Raw genomic sequence first — 16927 nt, forward strand, 5'->3', positions numbered from 1 at the left:
CAACTGAAGTCGCAAATGATTGATTGGTTGTTCTGGGAGAGGACACCAAACACAGAGGTCATTGGTCCCATCAGATTAGGGAAGGATGGGGTAGGAAGTCGACAGTGCCCTTTCAGAGGAACCATCCCGACATTTGCATGAAGCGATTTAGGGAAATCACGGAAAACCTAAATCAGGCTCGCCAGACGCGGGGTTGGACCGCCGTTCACCCGAATACGCGTTCAGTGTGCTAATCACTGTGCCATCTCGCTCGGCCACATCGCAAAGGTCTGTGGTTTGGGATCAGTGGAACACAGATGCGGGGCGTCTGGCTGGTAGCTGTCCTTCAAGTATATGATTTGCAGCTCTCCTTTGTGTCGCTGTGGCACCAGCCGCTGCTCGGATTGCTCCCGCAGATGCCGTGCGATGTTCCGAACACAACGGCCTCCCCTCTCGGTAGCGCACGTGGCCATCCTGTGGCCGGTCTTCTTGCGGCCGTGCGTTCCCGTGAGCACGGCTGCCAGCAGCCAGGTACAGGGGCCACATTCCTGCCACATCTCACCGCAGTATCGCAGAAGCGACATGCGGTCTCTCGTAGACCTGCTGTGCAACCTTGCTGAAACTCAGTCAAGTATTGATAATGGCGTCTCTGTCACCTTAAACGCTCTCTCGTTTTAACATCAACTCACCACCTGCAACGTCAAGGGCAACTAACGCTCAAGACCGTTACGGCTTGTATTGAAAAGAAACCTGATTTTAATCCTGTTAGTGCGCCACTGTTACGTGACTGGCGCGAAATTTCAATAGGGATCATCTTTCAGGTGTAGAAACACGCCTACCAAGTTTCGTTTATATCGTGAAACTCTTTCTCGGTGTTGAGATTTATTTCTATTACACCCAGGCCGCTGAAATTTTGCACTTGACGTATGTGTTTCAAGCTGGCAGCGTAACAGGTTAGCAAGTGATGAAAGAGGAGCGCTAGATGCTAGGCGTGGTGCGCGAACCAACCCCAGTGTGGCAATCGCTGCCAATCGTGGCGTCGAAGCTCCCAAAAAATGCTTCAAATGGCTCTGAGCACTATGGGACTTACCATCTGAGGTCATCAGCCCCTAGAACGTAGAACTACTTAAACCTAACTAACCTAAAGACATCACACACATCCATGCCCGAGGCAGGATTCGACCTGCGACCGTATCGGTCGGGCGGTTCCAGACTGAAGCGCCTAGAACCGCTCAGACACACCGGCCGGCTCAAAGCTCCCACGTTGCCGGGTTTGTTTGCTGTAAACATAAACAACGTGCCTTGTGAATGGTTTGTAACGTCTGCTTCCGTCGTACTGTGTTTTGTTTCACTGTGGTTTGGGAAATCTGATACTAGTGAGCCGGCCAGAGTGCCCGAACGGTTCTATGCGCTACAATCTGGAACCACACGACCGCTACGGTCGCAGGTTCGAATCCTGCCTCGGGCATGGTTGTGTGTGATGTCCTTAGGTTATTTAGGTTTAACTAGTTCTAAGTTCTAAGGGACTGATGGCCTCAGAAGTTACGTCCCATAGTGCTCAGATCCATTCGAACCATTTGATACTATTGACAATACTTTGCGTCAAGATGTGTCGCTAGACAGCGAGGCACTTTAGTTACTACATAGAACTGGTGACTTTCACGAGCAGGATAAAATATACGCAAATATTCATGGAGAGCCAACAGTTCCTGCAGATAAAGTTGTGGAACCAACATCAAAAGCTCATGCAAATAGTGCAAGAAGAGTGGTAAGCAAAGGGGTGTAATCGCAAAAGTTGAAAGATGTAGACGTGAACTGTAACGATTCAGAGCCGTTTGGATCAGATAATATATTTCTAGCGACCCCTGGAGAGAAAAAATTTGCCTCAACCACTTAGATTGTTTCAAGACGGGTGCAATTCGCCGGTATATTTATGCCTACTACAGCAGTAAGGACTTTCGTCCTGTAGCAAAGTCACAAGTGTCGTTAAAATAAAGTGAACATTTCGGGGGTGGGAAAACGTCACTAAAAAATGTGCCGAAATGTATGGATTTCTTTACAAAACGCTAGACGAATGCTAAGTTTTGTTAGAAAATGCCCATATTTTTAGAGCTCGAAGCTTATTCTTGCACAAAATTGTTGGCAAAGACATTCAATCGTATTTGCGTTTGCAATGACGAACATGAAGACGGTTGTGGTGCTGTACCAGACTGTAATGACGATTGGGAGCTGGATGGAATAGCGTCAGTCGCCGTAAAATGGTGAGTGGTAAAGTTACGAATACCGGCTATTTATTGCATCACTGACATTATTAAACGTAAAGTGAGATGTTGCAAATCTCGGTTATTTTATTTGTTTTGCAAACTACTGTGCACCTGAAGGACGGTGGTGGGCAGTACCGGATTAAGCAAGCGCGGGGCCCGTAGTAAATTCTGACAAGGGCCGCTTGCTTTGTTGAGGTCGTATGCTTTAGGATATAAAATAAAACAAACTTTTCTCGATTTAATTTCTGCAAATTTAGAAATAATACAAATTAGATCAACGTCTCTGGCCAAATCGTATTCAAAGTCCATTATACTGAGGTCATTTAGACGCTTCCTCCCACCGTTTTTCTTAATTAATATTTAATGCGCTTTAACGTTGAAAAAGAACGTTCTCCACTGCAGTTGATGATCATTAAACGTAAGTAAACGCATGAGGCTTTTTGTACATTTCCCATAAAAGACGTGTAAATTTGTAGTTCCAAAGTTTCGTTCTTCTTTTTGTCAATGACAGCAGCGATATCCGTTTTCAGCAGCCCAGCGAACCGAACCAGTTCGTCGCCTAGCGACACTTCTGATTCATGCGGGCGAGCATTCACGATACTGGGAGTTCTTTCTAAGATCTCTTCTGCTGTGAGAGATCGAATGTCGCGCAATATTGCAAAGAGATTAGTCAGGTGATCGTATTTTTCCACGCGTTTAGGTAATGCAGCCAGTACCTTGTTAATTATTACAATAAACACCTGAAATTCAAAATGTTCTCCAGGTTTTTGATTTTCTACAGCTTCATCTAGTGTAGTTGATCCCTAAACTGGTCGAACTTTGTATTTCGCTTGTGTCCTCTCGAAGTTTGTTGCTGATATTCTTCACAGTTGGTCAGGGATTTGGCTTTTACCTCAGTTTCTGAAAACGTGAACCTCATTGCTTGGATATATTCATTGAAGGAGTTATAAAGTGCGTATCAGGCGCTCAGATCTTGATCAGACGACAGCAGCGAAACGCTAGCCGCTTGCAAGCGCTCTAGGATTCTGTTCCAAGCGACGCACATTATTCCCGTTTCCAACTTACTCATTTTCAAAACCAGTCCCTGCGCCTGATTGCGGCTCTCTACCTTTTGATGCATATTGGTAGATATGTCATTCAAAACTTGCTTGGTCGTATGAAAACCAAATAAAAGCGCCTCTGTAGCATCAGCTCTGGCCGACCAACTAGTGTCCGATAACCTTTCCAGAATCGGAATTTCAGTACTATCATTTTTCAGTGCTTTCAAAAGAAGGCCCCATCAATAGATCGAAGTGGAAAAAAATGTATAGATACTTTCAAGGAAATCAAAGAAAATGGACGCTTCTATACAACATTCTGCAGCACACATGGCGACCAAATCTAGCGAATGCGAAAAATAGGGAATATATTCAGCGTACTTACATATGTCACTGACTCGTGCTTCTAAGCCGGTGTCCCTGCCACTCAAGTTACTGGCATTGTCATAGCTCTGCCCTCGACAATGTTTGACATTAATGCCATTCTCTGTTAAAAAAGATAGTAAGTTTTGGGAGAGTTGTTCAGCAGTATGACCTTCTATATACAAAAACTTCACAAATCTTTTCACTGGTCCTGATAGTAGGACATAGCACACTATCAGAATCAGCTGACCTACGTGAGATACATCAGGGGTAGAATCCAATGAGACTAAAGAGCATTTGAATCTCTTAATTTCGCAAATAATATGACCCAGCATGGCTGATGAATAGTAAAGCAGAAGCGAGAGTCTGTTCACCAGCACTATACGAGAGTGGGCGGAACCGACAGCCGCCTTCCAAGAGTTTAGACCACTATAGCTTCCCGCCTATCGACATCTATTGAATCTCTGACCATCAAAATTATGCAAGAAGAAGAAGAAGAAAACGCGTTGAAAGTGAGCCCTCGGCTGTTGTCTTTCCATCCATACAAACTCAGGCACATCTTTAAATTACTCGTAATTAGCGCTCTCAACAAAACATCATCCACTTGGCTTCCTGTTTTGTATTTAATAAGAGAAGCACAATGGTAAAATGTCGGCTCCCACAAACGACCCTGCTTGAGAACGTGGGCCACATAGAGAAAGTGTGCAGGAGAGACCCGACTGTACTCGTGCGCACTGGTTCTTCCTCACTCGCTCTGCCACACCGCCTAAGCGCGAAGTACACAATTATGTGACCTCGGCTTACCGGCTACCCACTAGCTACTGTGCGGCAGTTCCTGGATTCGAATGGAAAGACGGTCATATTGAAATGGTTGAATGTAAAATAGCGAGAGCTAGTAAAGACAACGACTGACTAAAATCATTATTTTCCAGCTATTTCACGTGAAAATGGAAGTAATATGGGCTTTTCGTTGCCCTCTTACTCATACGTTTCAGTTTCGTTGCAGATATCATAGACAACTTTCCAAATGAAGATGCAAATAATGGAATGACGTTCGATTCTTCTTTATAACCTCCAATGGTGATAAGGACAATGGACGCTAAAATGAGCAAGTAAGTGATAATGAAGACTGTTCTGAAGATTTAAAATCATCAATAGGCTAATAGTTAGAGATGATGGCGAAGGAGTATACGAAACAGTCTGTCACTTTCTTGAAGACTAACAAAAAAAAAGAAACGATCTGTAAATTAACAAAAAAATGGTTCAAATGGCTCTGAGCACTATGGGACTCAACTGCTGAGGTCATTAGTCCCCTAGAACTTAGAACTAGTTAAACCTAACTAACCTAAGGACATCACAAACATCCATGCCCGAGGCAGGATTCGAACCTGCGACCGTAGCGGTCTTGCGGTTCCAGACTGCAGCGCCTTTAACCGCACGGCCACTTCGGCCGGCTGTAAATTAACAGTAAATAGGGTAAAAAGTGATGTGCATGTGTGCAGATGTTTTCAAAGGTCAACATAATCGATCTACATAAATTTAATATCGTATGCTACAATAACGTGGCGGTACGTGACGTCAACATATTGAGGAAAGGGACGTTGTAGCCACAATGCAAGTGGACCCCTTTTTTTTCAAATAATCTGTTACGTGGGTGTACGTATTCAATAAGAGTTCTATTGTGATGCGAAAGGTAACACATGTTACTTACTACAACAAAACAACTAGATATCGTTACGAAACAGTCATATTTACTGTTTGTGAAGAATTTTTCAACGACACCCTAGGTGCTAATCCTACGTGAGTTTTCGATAGACAGAATATGTACACTCCTGGAAATGGAAAAAAGAACACATTGACACCGGTGTGTCAGACCCACCATACTTGCTCCGGACACTGCGAGAGGGCTGTACAAGCAATGATCACACGCACGGCACAGCGGACACACCAGGAACCGCAGTGTTGGCCGTCGAATGGCGCTAGCTGCGCAGCATTTGTGCACCGCCGCCGTCAATGTCAGCCAGTTTGCCGTGGCATACGGAGCTCCATCGCAGTCTTTAACACTGGTAGCATGCCGCCACAGCGTGGACGTGAACCGTATGTGCAGTTGACGGACTTTGAGCGAGGGCGTATAGTGGGCATGCGGGAGGCCGGGTGGACGTACCGCCGAATTGCTCAACACGTGGGGCGTGAGGTCTCCACAGTACATTGATGTTGTCGCCAGTGGTCGGCGGAAGGTGCACGTGCCCGTCGACCTGGGACCGGACCGCAGCGACGCACGGATGCACGCCAAGACCGTAGGATCCTACGCAGTGCCGTAGGGGACCGCACCGCCACTTCCCAGCAAATTAGGGACACTGTTGCTCCTGGGGTATCGGCGAGGACCATTCGCAACCGTCTCCATGAAGCTGGGCTACGGTCCCGCACACCGTTAGGCCGTCTTCCGCTCACGCCCCAACATCGTGCAGCCCGCCTCCAGTGGTGTCGCGACAGGCGTGAATGGAGGGACGAATGGAGACGTGTCGTCTTCAGCGATGAGAGTCGCTTCTGCCTTGGTGCCAATGATGGTCGTATGCGTGTTTGGCGCCGTGCAGGTGAGCGCCACAATCAGGACTGCATACGACCGAGGCACACCGGGCCAACACCCGGCATCATGGTGTGGGGAGCGATCTCCTACACTGGCCGTACACCACTGGTGATCGTCGAGGGGACACTGAATAGTGCACGGTACATCCAAACCGTCATCGAACCCATCGTTCTACCATTCCTAGACTGGCAATGGAACTTGCTGTTCCAACAGGACAATGCACGTCCGCATGTATCCCGTGCCACCCAACGTGCTCTAGAAGGTGTAAGTCAACTACCCTGGCCAGCAAGATCTCCGGATCTGTCCCCCATTGAGCATGTTTGGGACGGGATGAAGCGTCGTCTCACGCGGTCTGCACGTCCAGCACGAACGCTGGTCCAACTGAGGCGCCAGGTGGAAATGGCATGGCAAGCCGTTCCACAGGACTACATCCAGCATCTCTACGATCGTCTCCATGGGAGAATAGCAGCCTGCATTGCTGCGAAAGGTGGATATACACTGTACTAGTGCCGACATTGTGCATGCTCAGTTGCCTGTGTCTATGCGCCTGTGGTTCTGTCAGTGTGATCATGTGATGTATCTGATCCCAGGAATGTGTCAATAAAGTTTCCCCTTCCTGGGACAATGAATTCACGGTGTTCTTATTTCAATTTCCAGGAGTGTACAAGCGTATCTTCATTTTAGAAATCACGTATGGTCGTCCTGCTATCAAAAAGGGACGAAGGACGACACACTCGTGCAGTCTGTGCGTCAGTAATACTATATAAAGCTACACAATATGCCACCGGTACCTGCAGATCGACACTTGCTGTCGTCTATGTTTCTTAGTTTAAAAAAAGCGACGTGCATACTAGGAGCACGAGATGAGCAAAGTTTATTTTAAGGGGATCATATTTTAGCAGACAGGTAATTTTATAGACAAGGAATATTGACGAATGTCGCGAGAAGACGTGTTTTCTAAAATGATTCAAGATTAGTTTTCAGGTCACAAAACCTTGTCAATGAATGAAGAACATGGAACTAAAGAGTCTGCCGTTTCCGGAATGACAATAAAACCAGGTGGAAGAAGATTGCCTATTGGGTTAGAGTTGTCACGAGTCTGACTTTCTCCGGATTTGTATTCGCACTGAACGCATCCAAGGCTGTCCACTGCGGGGAGGGACTGTCTGAGACAAGCCCGGACTTATTTCTGTTGTCGGAGAAGTTACAACGACTGAAAACAACACATTAATAAACACTCTTTGCCAAAAACTTACTAAATGGCGACAGTTGTGTGCAAAGTTCAACGGCCATTTAAAAAAGCCAGTGCCGCGCACACGTCACCGCTCTCCTCCTGTACACGTGTTTTTTTCGCCACTTCCCGCAAAATATACAGGGTGTACATAAAGTCGGGAACACTTTCAATTATTTATTGCACAAGAACCAAACAGTGTACAGAAATCATGCATATGTCATTTTGAAGAGAAACCCTGAAAGTCTTTTTTTTCCCCATGTACACCGCCGCAGCGTAGTTTGGTAATTTGCCGATAGTCGGCACTAGTCGCAAACACGGCGAGTTCAGGTGCGGAGCGAGCTCTCTGTGTGTTGGAGTTCGACAAAAAGAAGTGTGCTACAGCTGTTCAACAGATGTTTAGAACCAAGATCTGGTATATGTAACGCCTCTGTACCGCCTCTACGACGTGGTGTAGCGGAGCTCCGGGAGAGAATACGGAAAGCGACTGCCGCAGCCGACGATGCCATCCATGCTGGGACGGGTATGGCAAGAATTTGATTACCGTATTCACGTCTGCCGGTCTCTTCAAAATGCAATATTTATGACATCTGTACAATGTTTAGTTCTTGTGCAATAAATAGTTGAAAGTGTTCCCGGACTTTGTGTACACCCCGTAGTCTTGAGACGCTCACGTACTCCATTAGCCTGTAACTGGTGCCAGAGACATCTATGTTTGGTAGATTTTTATACTGCGACTAGCTTTTCCCCGTGAGCTCGCCCGCGCATGAAAGCCGCAGTCGCAGGCGGCGGCCCACAAAGCTTTGCCGTCCTGTCGGCACATTTGATTGTCTACAGCAGTGTCCCATGGGGTGTGACAGCCCATGCTTTTATGGCAAAACTGCCATAACTTTGATTCTGTCCGGCGTGTCAAAGTGGAAGCTGTATCACATTTTAAGTTAGACCTGGAAAAATACAACTGAAAATCGCATCCAATTACGTGCATTAGTTTTTGCGTAGTGCGCGTACACACACCAAAATTCTAAAAATAATTTTTTTCGCTTTGATAGCTGTTATGAAAAACATCCTCATATTCAATTTTCTTAAGTATCTCCTACGTACAGACATCTTCAAGTTACAATTTTATTGGATGTGTAAATTCACAATGCAGTGGAAACCACTGAGCGTATCATTTAAAGAGAACCGGCTTATATGCAGCAAAGCTGTGTCCAATATTGAATAATTTTCGCTGCCAATGTCTTGAGTAGCTGGGTAGCCGTCACTCCAGATCACTACCCTTTGAAAAACTGCTAGATGTAAAGCTAAGGGAACACTTCCTTTGAATTGTAAGGCCGACAATATTAATGTGAAGTACAGATTCAAGAGCTACACCGTTCGTCAGCGCTACGATTTGTAAATTGAAAATTATTAACTTATTATTAAAAAAATTGTTTAACCAATTAGCTGTGTTCGTGCTTCACGCTTTACAATATAGAGGATACAGTGGGATGGGGTACTGTAACCTGCTAATGCGTAAAATGTACGTCACAGATGGACAAAACTGCGCACTATCAAAATTATTGCTCAAACTTTAAAGCAAAATCGATTGCAAGGTTGTTATTTCACCAGTGTTCTGTTTTCCTCTTTAAAATATGACTTCAAGTCTATGATGTTCCATTGTGGTATTAAAAACTCTACCAGTACTAAGAGTGAAAAAATTCTGAGCGCTAAATAAATGTCTACTGTATTCGGAATCATCCAAATTAAAACTAGTGTTTTATGATGATGTGAAACACAAATAGCTGATTCCTACATAGTTACGTACCGAGAACCAACATACTTGGAATTAAAAATAAATAAAGTATCGGAAATTTTTTTTATTATATACAGATGAAAGCCACACTTCAATACTACTTTTCTACATAGTTGCCATTTAAATTAAGGCACTTATCGTAGCGATGGACGAGCTTGGAAATTCCTTCGTCGTAAAATTCGGCCGCCTGCGCCTTCAACCACGTGGTTACCTCTTCTTGAAGCTGTGCGTCGTCATCAAAACGCTGCATAGCCAACCACTTCTTCATTGCTGGGAATAAGTGGAAGTCGGTCGGTGCCAGGTCGGGACTGTACGGCGGATGAGGAAACAACTCCCACTTAAGATTCGAGAACTTCACGAGTGGAATTTGCCGTGTGGGCCAGGGCGTTGTCGTGAATCATAAAGATCTTTGAGCCCAACTTTCCCCTGCGCTTGTTTTGTATTGCTCTTCTGAGGTTGTGCAGAGTTTGGCAATACCTTTGAGAGTTTATTGTAGTGCCCCTTTCCAGGAAACCCACAAAAATCGTATTTCTACCGGGTTACTGATTAAGCACGTGGTTGAAGGCGCAGGCGGCCGAATTTTACGACGAAGGAATTTCCAAGCTCGTCCATCGCTACGATAAGTGCCTTAATTTAAATGGCAACTATGTAGAAAAGTAGTATTGAAGTGTGGCTTTCATCTGTATATAATAAAAAAAATTCCAATACTTTATTTATTTTTAATTCCAAAACGTAATGTACTTTGTGGATAGCCCTCGTATATATGAACAAAGAAGCACTTTACCTTATGCTTCAGCGGTTCCCTTTTTTCTGTCAAAAACTTTGTAATCACTTTATAAAATCGATGTTACCCACTTAATAATCTATTACTTTGTAAAAAAAGTTGACGATTGGTCTCCAGGCACCGACTGTTTGATGTCTGTACCTCAAGGGACTTGTGCCGACTGCCCTTTTTGAATCCCTGTTGCCAACATCAAGGAGCTTTTACGTTTCTAATTGTTGTGCTGTGTGGCGTTGGTTGCATGCAAGGGGTTTATTGCGTGAACTAAACTTCATTAAGAAGCTATTGCTGGCGATCGAGGCTAGCTCCGACACAGCGTTTAGGCCTGTTCTTCATTGTGACGCCAGAAACATTATTAATCAGTTGGCAGAATGTTGCGAACTTGACCAAATGGTGAGCTAATTCACCCTCTTCACTGGTCTACTTGCAACAAATAAATGCTATACTTGAAATGACAGTAAAAAAAAAAAAAAAAAAACAAAAAACAAAAAAAAAAAAAGACAAACAAAACTCTAAACTTAACTCCTGCTACGTGGCTAATCTGGTATTGGTGGTGGGAAAGCAGCAGACACTAGCAAACAGTGACACCCGCATAAGGCAAACTGAGACGCGTACAGCACGTGTGACGTGACACGACACCACAGCGCGACGCGCACGTGCGTTCTTGTCGCGCGGGTCCAGCGCGTATGGACAGGCGTACACATACTTTGCACGCGCCGCTTGGCGACGCTTTGCGCTGACAGAAACGAAGCACGGGCACACTGCCATCTTTCTCAATTGATTTTACAGAAACTATTCAGTAAAAATATTTCATTTTTACCTTGCTTGTAGTGTTTTATGTCAGCTTCGTGGTGAAGTGCCCATCATCTCGCTAATGGTCACACTTTTTGGAAAGACGCTACGCAAAATTCGAAAAGTTTGCAACGAAAAATAGAGGTCGCTATGATTTTGCGTTTGGTGCGGATTATACTATATGCTGCTGCGTATGAAATTTAGCTAACATGTTGAGTTTTTGTTTAGGCTTGGGAGGAGGTCTCTGCCTGCTTCCAATCTCGAGAAAATGTATCCCATGTAGCGCGCTCACTTCCGATCTCACGCCCGCGAGAATGAAATACTCGCAACATCTCTTATATCTCCTAAACCGCTATATACAGAAATCGAAACGAAAGTTTGGCGAATAATAGCACACAAGTAGGAGAGTATTTTACCAATTCGTAATTTTATGGCGATATATCAGTACTTCCCGTTTTAGTTTTTTCACTCCAGTGACTGTAATTTTTTTAGAGTTACCGACAGCTAGCGAAACAAGAGTTTCCTAGTATGAAAATAAACATCAAACTTCTGCTTAAGTTACTGCAAACCGACACTATGAGGTTTCTCGTAAGCTCTTGAGCGCCGTGATTGCCAGTTACTTGTTTAATGAGGCACTCTGTTGTACGTACAAATTACACTGTGTTTTGGTAAAGGAAGAACAATTAAATCTGCCAACAAGAGGGATGAGGCCGTTACTTATAAATGGTGATGCATCTTCGAATGAGAAAAGGTTAACAACGCACACAAAAATAAATTGCCAATTCTGTTGGAGTTTTGGTTGAATCACGGTAACCCATCGTATTTTTAACACTGAGCGACTGGAATGGAAACTTACCAAAGGATTTTATTCCTTATCTTGATCTGAGCAGTATTAAAGTAATGATGAGCGTTCCTTTAAGCGGAATGATAGGCACATGCCTGATGCTGGTTACTCACTTACGGCTTGACAAACTGTGATCGCGAATAAAATAGTTGTTACTGAGAACAATTGCTCTGTCGCACAACACAATAGTCAGTGTATTGTCAGCAGCGGAGGATAATGCGCGCGACGGGAATGCACAAGCTAGCCGTGCGTGCGTTTTGAGATGGTGTTCGAAAAACATCGTCGTGAAAGTAGATCTACCTTTGTCAGCAGTACATTGCAACAAATTAAATGTATCTAATCACCTCACTCTTTTACGATATTCCTACTCTCATAATAATACCGACCATTTTTTTCATTTGTGTAGCCTGTTGTATAATTAATTTATTAATGCTGATAATGGGTATGCAACAATTGAAATGCTTTTTCTCATCACCGTGAGGCAATTAAAACATTGTTATTTGTGACTGCTTTTCGACTGTTTCTAGTTTGCAGTGGAAATCAAATGGTTCAAATGGCTCTGAGCACTATGGGACTCAACTGCTGAGATCATTAGTCCCCTAGAACTTAGAACTAGTTAAACCTAACTAACCTAAGGACATCACAAACATCCATGCCCGAGGCAGGATTCGAACCTGCGACCGTAGCGGTCTTGCGGTTCCAGACTGCAGCGCCTTTAACCGCACGGCCACTTCGGCCGGCCGCAGTGGAAATCGGATGTCCACATGTACATAGTATAATGTCTCTTATTACATCCATATCCAAGTAACGATAGTGAAACTTATGTACTTCATATCTCGGACGCTTTTTACCAGAAGCAGAAAGGGGTCATATCTATGCAAATTACACCTCATCGACTTTTTGCAACAGATCGTAGAGATACGTCAGCATAACAGGCAGCAAGTAGGTAACCGTGTTTTACTTTCTTGCCTTACTTCTAAATCACGTGATTTTATAATACTCCTTACTTCCTTATTCACTACCGTCACGATGAATCGTCTGTCCCTCCTTACGATCTGAAAACATTGTGGCGGCAGAAGATATAATGCCAGCGGCTAACGGCTCGCCAGTTACTGAACTGTGCATTGTTCTTGGCAAAAGAACAAACAAAACAAAACAACTGTAGAGATATATGTAACTGATAACTATTATGTACTAACGAAAAGAGATGGAGCGCTTAAACGGCGAAAAACGAAACACTACTGAGTGATAATGAAATACAGCATACCGTAAGGCCGTATTTTTCGGACGGGCAATACTTCCACTCCGAGCCGAAGTGAACGTACGGCAGGGGGCTGCCTTCCCACTCACCGCCTCACCCCTGCCGCAGTACTCGCGCGGCGCGCGAATCTGCCAGAAGCACACTGAATCGCGGTTCCGCGCCCGTGTCATATTCGATAGTGTGACTTATCGGCCGCCTGGCACGCTGCAATCGCAGCGCGTAAGGCCGGTTCCCAGTAGAGCGCGGCAGCGCGGCGTGCGGCAGCGGCAGCGGCAGCGGCAAGCGTTTTCCGCTTTGACGCGGCGGCTCGCGGAATTGGCGTTCCCGTCTGGAAGCAGCAGACGCTAGCGGTAGCCAATGACGGACAGCCACTGAGGTACGGGGCGGGACCCACTGAAACGCCCGGTGCGTTTGATTAACTATATTTTACACCTAAATGAAGGAAAGACGAAGTTGGGTGAAATACCAATTTTTCATTTTCTGTACAATGTACTCTTTCACGTATTTCATTATTCATGTTTTCTCATTTCACCATAAGCAGATTTTATGACTACCGTTCATGATTGTTCACTATCTCCTAACACATTGAAACAAAGTACGATAAAACAAATTATTCAGATAGTTAAGCGAGACAAAAATTTAAAATGTTATACTGTAGCAGGTACACGAAAACAGTAAGAATACAAAGGCTAGGGGGAAGGGATGAAAGTGGAAGCCACCTGATAGAATTTCCCACAGAGCATAATGTAATCATCGCCAGCACCTTGCTTAAGAATCATGAAAGAATAATATATATTTGGAACAGAGTTTTCGAAACCACATTTTAAATTGTAAGACATTTCCCGGTGCAGACGCAAACCTACAATAATTTATTGGTTACGAGCTGCAGTTTACAACAAAAGAGACAGTAAACGGTAGCAAATTAAGGAGATGGAACTTGAATACGTCAAGATCCACAGTTTTTCGATAATCTTAAAGTTACCGTAATGCAACGACTGACTGAAACATAGGAAGGAATCCGCTAAGACACGAATGGATATCTTTGAGAGAAAAAGTGGTGAATGCAGCAGAGTATGTGAACGGGATAAAGGTACAGTAGAAATCGTTAGATAAAATGTGATATATTAAATTTGAAAAGAGGGAAAAATATAAAAATTAAGCAATTAAAGTAGGGCATGGGCAATAGAAATGTCTAAACATGACGTTGACAGAAAATCCAAAGTCGCAACGCGATTTTGCACTTGGAAAACATAGGAGAATGAAAATGAGAAAGAAGAAAGAAAACTTTGCTCAAAGGAGAAGCAACTGTCAAGAACTCACTTGGCAAGCCAGAACTAAGCAAATAAGAGAAGACTAGAAAGTGGAAGGAATATGTAAAGAGGAGAGGGGGAGCGATTGTACAAAGTAACATAAGCACAATGTTAGATTCCTGTGGAATGTCTGAACACGCAAGGCAATAGTGATCCCACCACTTAGCTAAGTAGACAGACTGAAGAACTGCGAAACTGTGTTTACAGCATTTGCATCTTTAGAGAAAGGTTTTGACAATCTTAATTAAAACATTCTTTGAAGCTCTGGAGATGTCATCGATAAAACACAGGGCCACAAGATTATCTACAACTTGTACACAAACCAAACTGCATTTCTAACACTTCAATGAGTTGAAAGGGAAGCAGTAATTGAGAAGGCAGAAGTAGAGAGGATATAAAATGAAGACTGTGAATAGCAAGAAAAGCGTTCTGAAAAAGAAAATTTGTTCATATCGAATATAAATTCTAATGATTGGGTACTATTTTACAAAGGTATTTGTGTCAAGTGCAGTATTTGTGTGGAGTGCAGCTTTGTATGAAAGTGAAACGTGGACGATGAACAGTTCTGACAAGAAGACAATGGACGCTGTCAAAACGTGGTGATCAATAAGAATGCTGAAGATTAGATATGAGGATCGTGTAACTAAAGAAGAGGTACGGAATTAAATAGAGGAGGAAGAGGAAATTATGGGACAACTTTGACTACAAGAGGGGTTTTATTGGCAGGACACATTATGAGGCGTCAAAGAGTGAGGACAAACGGGTTGGGTGATAGTATTGTGATAATAATCATCTGCTGAAATGCTATTCTACTATTTTGTCTATTAATGTAAGCAGTGAATTTACTCTTCCATGCACTCCTCCACAAAACATTTAAATCAAAACTGAAATCAGCTGAACACCAAACCTTTCAACCATTGTCTGACAACTACTGCATTCACTTTCAACTTTCTTTAACTATCACTGGCTAGCCACACACACATACAGATATAAAGAGAACAGAAATAAACAAACTGTTTTCAGCATGTAATTCTTTAGGTTGGCAACGCGAACATAAACAAACCAAACAGAAAGGGACATGAGGTGAACACACTGTAGTTACTTCAAATCAGTGTTTTCGGTAAAATGTCTGCAGCTAGTGACAGAAGAAAAAAGAACGAGCATGAAAATGTGCTTATGTTCCATAATCTAAGTTTTAGTTCAACCTCCAGCATGTGACCAGGTGAGGGAAAACGCAGATGTCCGCCAAAAACTCGATTCACTGTAAGTAATGAGTTATTCACGTAAAAAAGATGTGAACATATCATTCAATATCTCGAGAACGGTGATAGCTATCGTTCTGCTCTCAGCTTTAAAAACAATTTCAATATGTTGGCTAAATTTCATACGCAATTATGTATTATCTAAAATGAATTGTACGAAAAGTCGACGCAATGCGTTTTTACTTCTGCACACTCATTAAAATCTCGTGTAAAGGTTTACGTAAATGCGACACAGCAAGTAACCACGACGAATAACGAAAAGAAATTCGGTCCTTTATCGAGAGAAGATATAAAGCTGTACCATTCACAAGAATCAGATTTTTCTACCGAATAGTTTCCTTGGAACCGGATGATGAGTATTTCATAGCTGTCGCCGCGTCCGCGCCAGCGGTTCGGCGAAAGTTCGTGTGGCCCGGGAGTCCGTACCTGACGTCACGCTCAGCGCGTTCTGTGATTGGCGGCGCGGACCTGGAGCGCGGCACGGGCAAACCGCGACGCAGACCCCGCCGCGCCGCGCCGCGACGCTGAGGACGGCTGGCCTGGTGGGAAGCGGCCCGTTTTAACGGCGGCTGGCGGTGTTGCAGGTGCGCGAGGCCGGCGCGCTGCCGCGGCTGCGCCACCGGCGGGCCGGCTGCGCGCGCTGCGCGCCCGGCTGGGGCGCCGTGGCGGCGTGCGACCCGGCGCGCGGCCGGGGCACGGCGTGCGCGCGCTGCGCCGCCGGCGCCGCCTACTCGCCGCACCACTCGGCGCGCGCGCCCTGCTGGCTGTGCTCGCGCTGCGGGCCGGGCCTGTTCGAGGCGCGCGCCTGCTCGCCGCGCAGCGACACCGTCTGCGACTCGTGCCGCCGCCTGCTGGCGCCGCACGCCGGCCCCGCCGCCGCCGCGCCGCCGCCGCCAGACTTCTACCGCAAGTGCCTGCCCGCCGCCGACGGCGACGGCGACGGCGACCCTGCCGCTGCCCCGGAGCCCTCAGGGGCACTCCACGGCGCGCCTTCCCAGCTGCCGCGCTTTTAAACCGCGCCGCGGGACAATTTGTCGTTACTCGTTGCCTTCCGCGGCAGCTGGTCGTCGTGTGGGACCGTTCCGAGATGACTCTCGACGCGCGGGACGTGTGGCACACAGCACCTTCTCCGCAGCAATGGACTTGTAAGGCCACCACATTTAGTTGTACTTCCCTGTATCGGACGAAAGGGTGAATGTTCGGTGGTTACTACCGGCCTGTCGGTTGAAAAAAGTGTCGTCCCCAACTGTGATCAAACACTGATCGCTCGATTCTCACGAAGAACGTGCCTAGGTCTGGGCCTCAAGCAAAGGACCAATAAATTCGTGTGTCGAGTGTACCTTCGATTTCGCCTATTTTTCAAGTTCCAGGAACAAATCTGATGATCCAAGTCTTCACCAGAGAGAACCCTCGAATGACCTACT

General features: G+C 45.2%; 1 protein-coding gene across 1 annotated transcript in view; it reads left to right on the plus strand.

Annotated features, from left to right (window-relative positions):
* Nucleotides 1-16516, plus strand: part of LOC124622266 — a 200028-nt gene extending 183512 nt beyond the window's left edge. The window contains exons 2-3 of the mRNA XM_047147929.1: nt 16088-16366; nt 16415-16516. Of these exons, the coding sequence (XP_047003885.1) occupies nt 16088-16366; nt 16415-16516 (381 nt within the window). The remainder of the gene's footprint in view (nt 1-16087; nt 16367-16414) is intronic.
* Nucleotides 16517-16927: the final 411 nt, after the last annotated feature.

This window comes from Schistocerca americana, chromosome 7 (genome assembly GCF_021461395.2).
Source record: "Schistocerca americana isolate TAMUIC-IGC-003095 chromosome 7, iqSchAmer2.1, whole genome shotgun sequence".
NCBI lineage: Eukaryota > Metazoa > Arthropoda > Insecta > Orthoptera > Acrididae > Schistocerca > Schistocerca americana.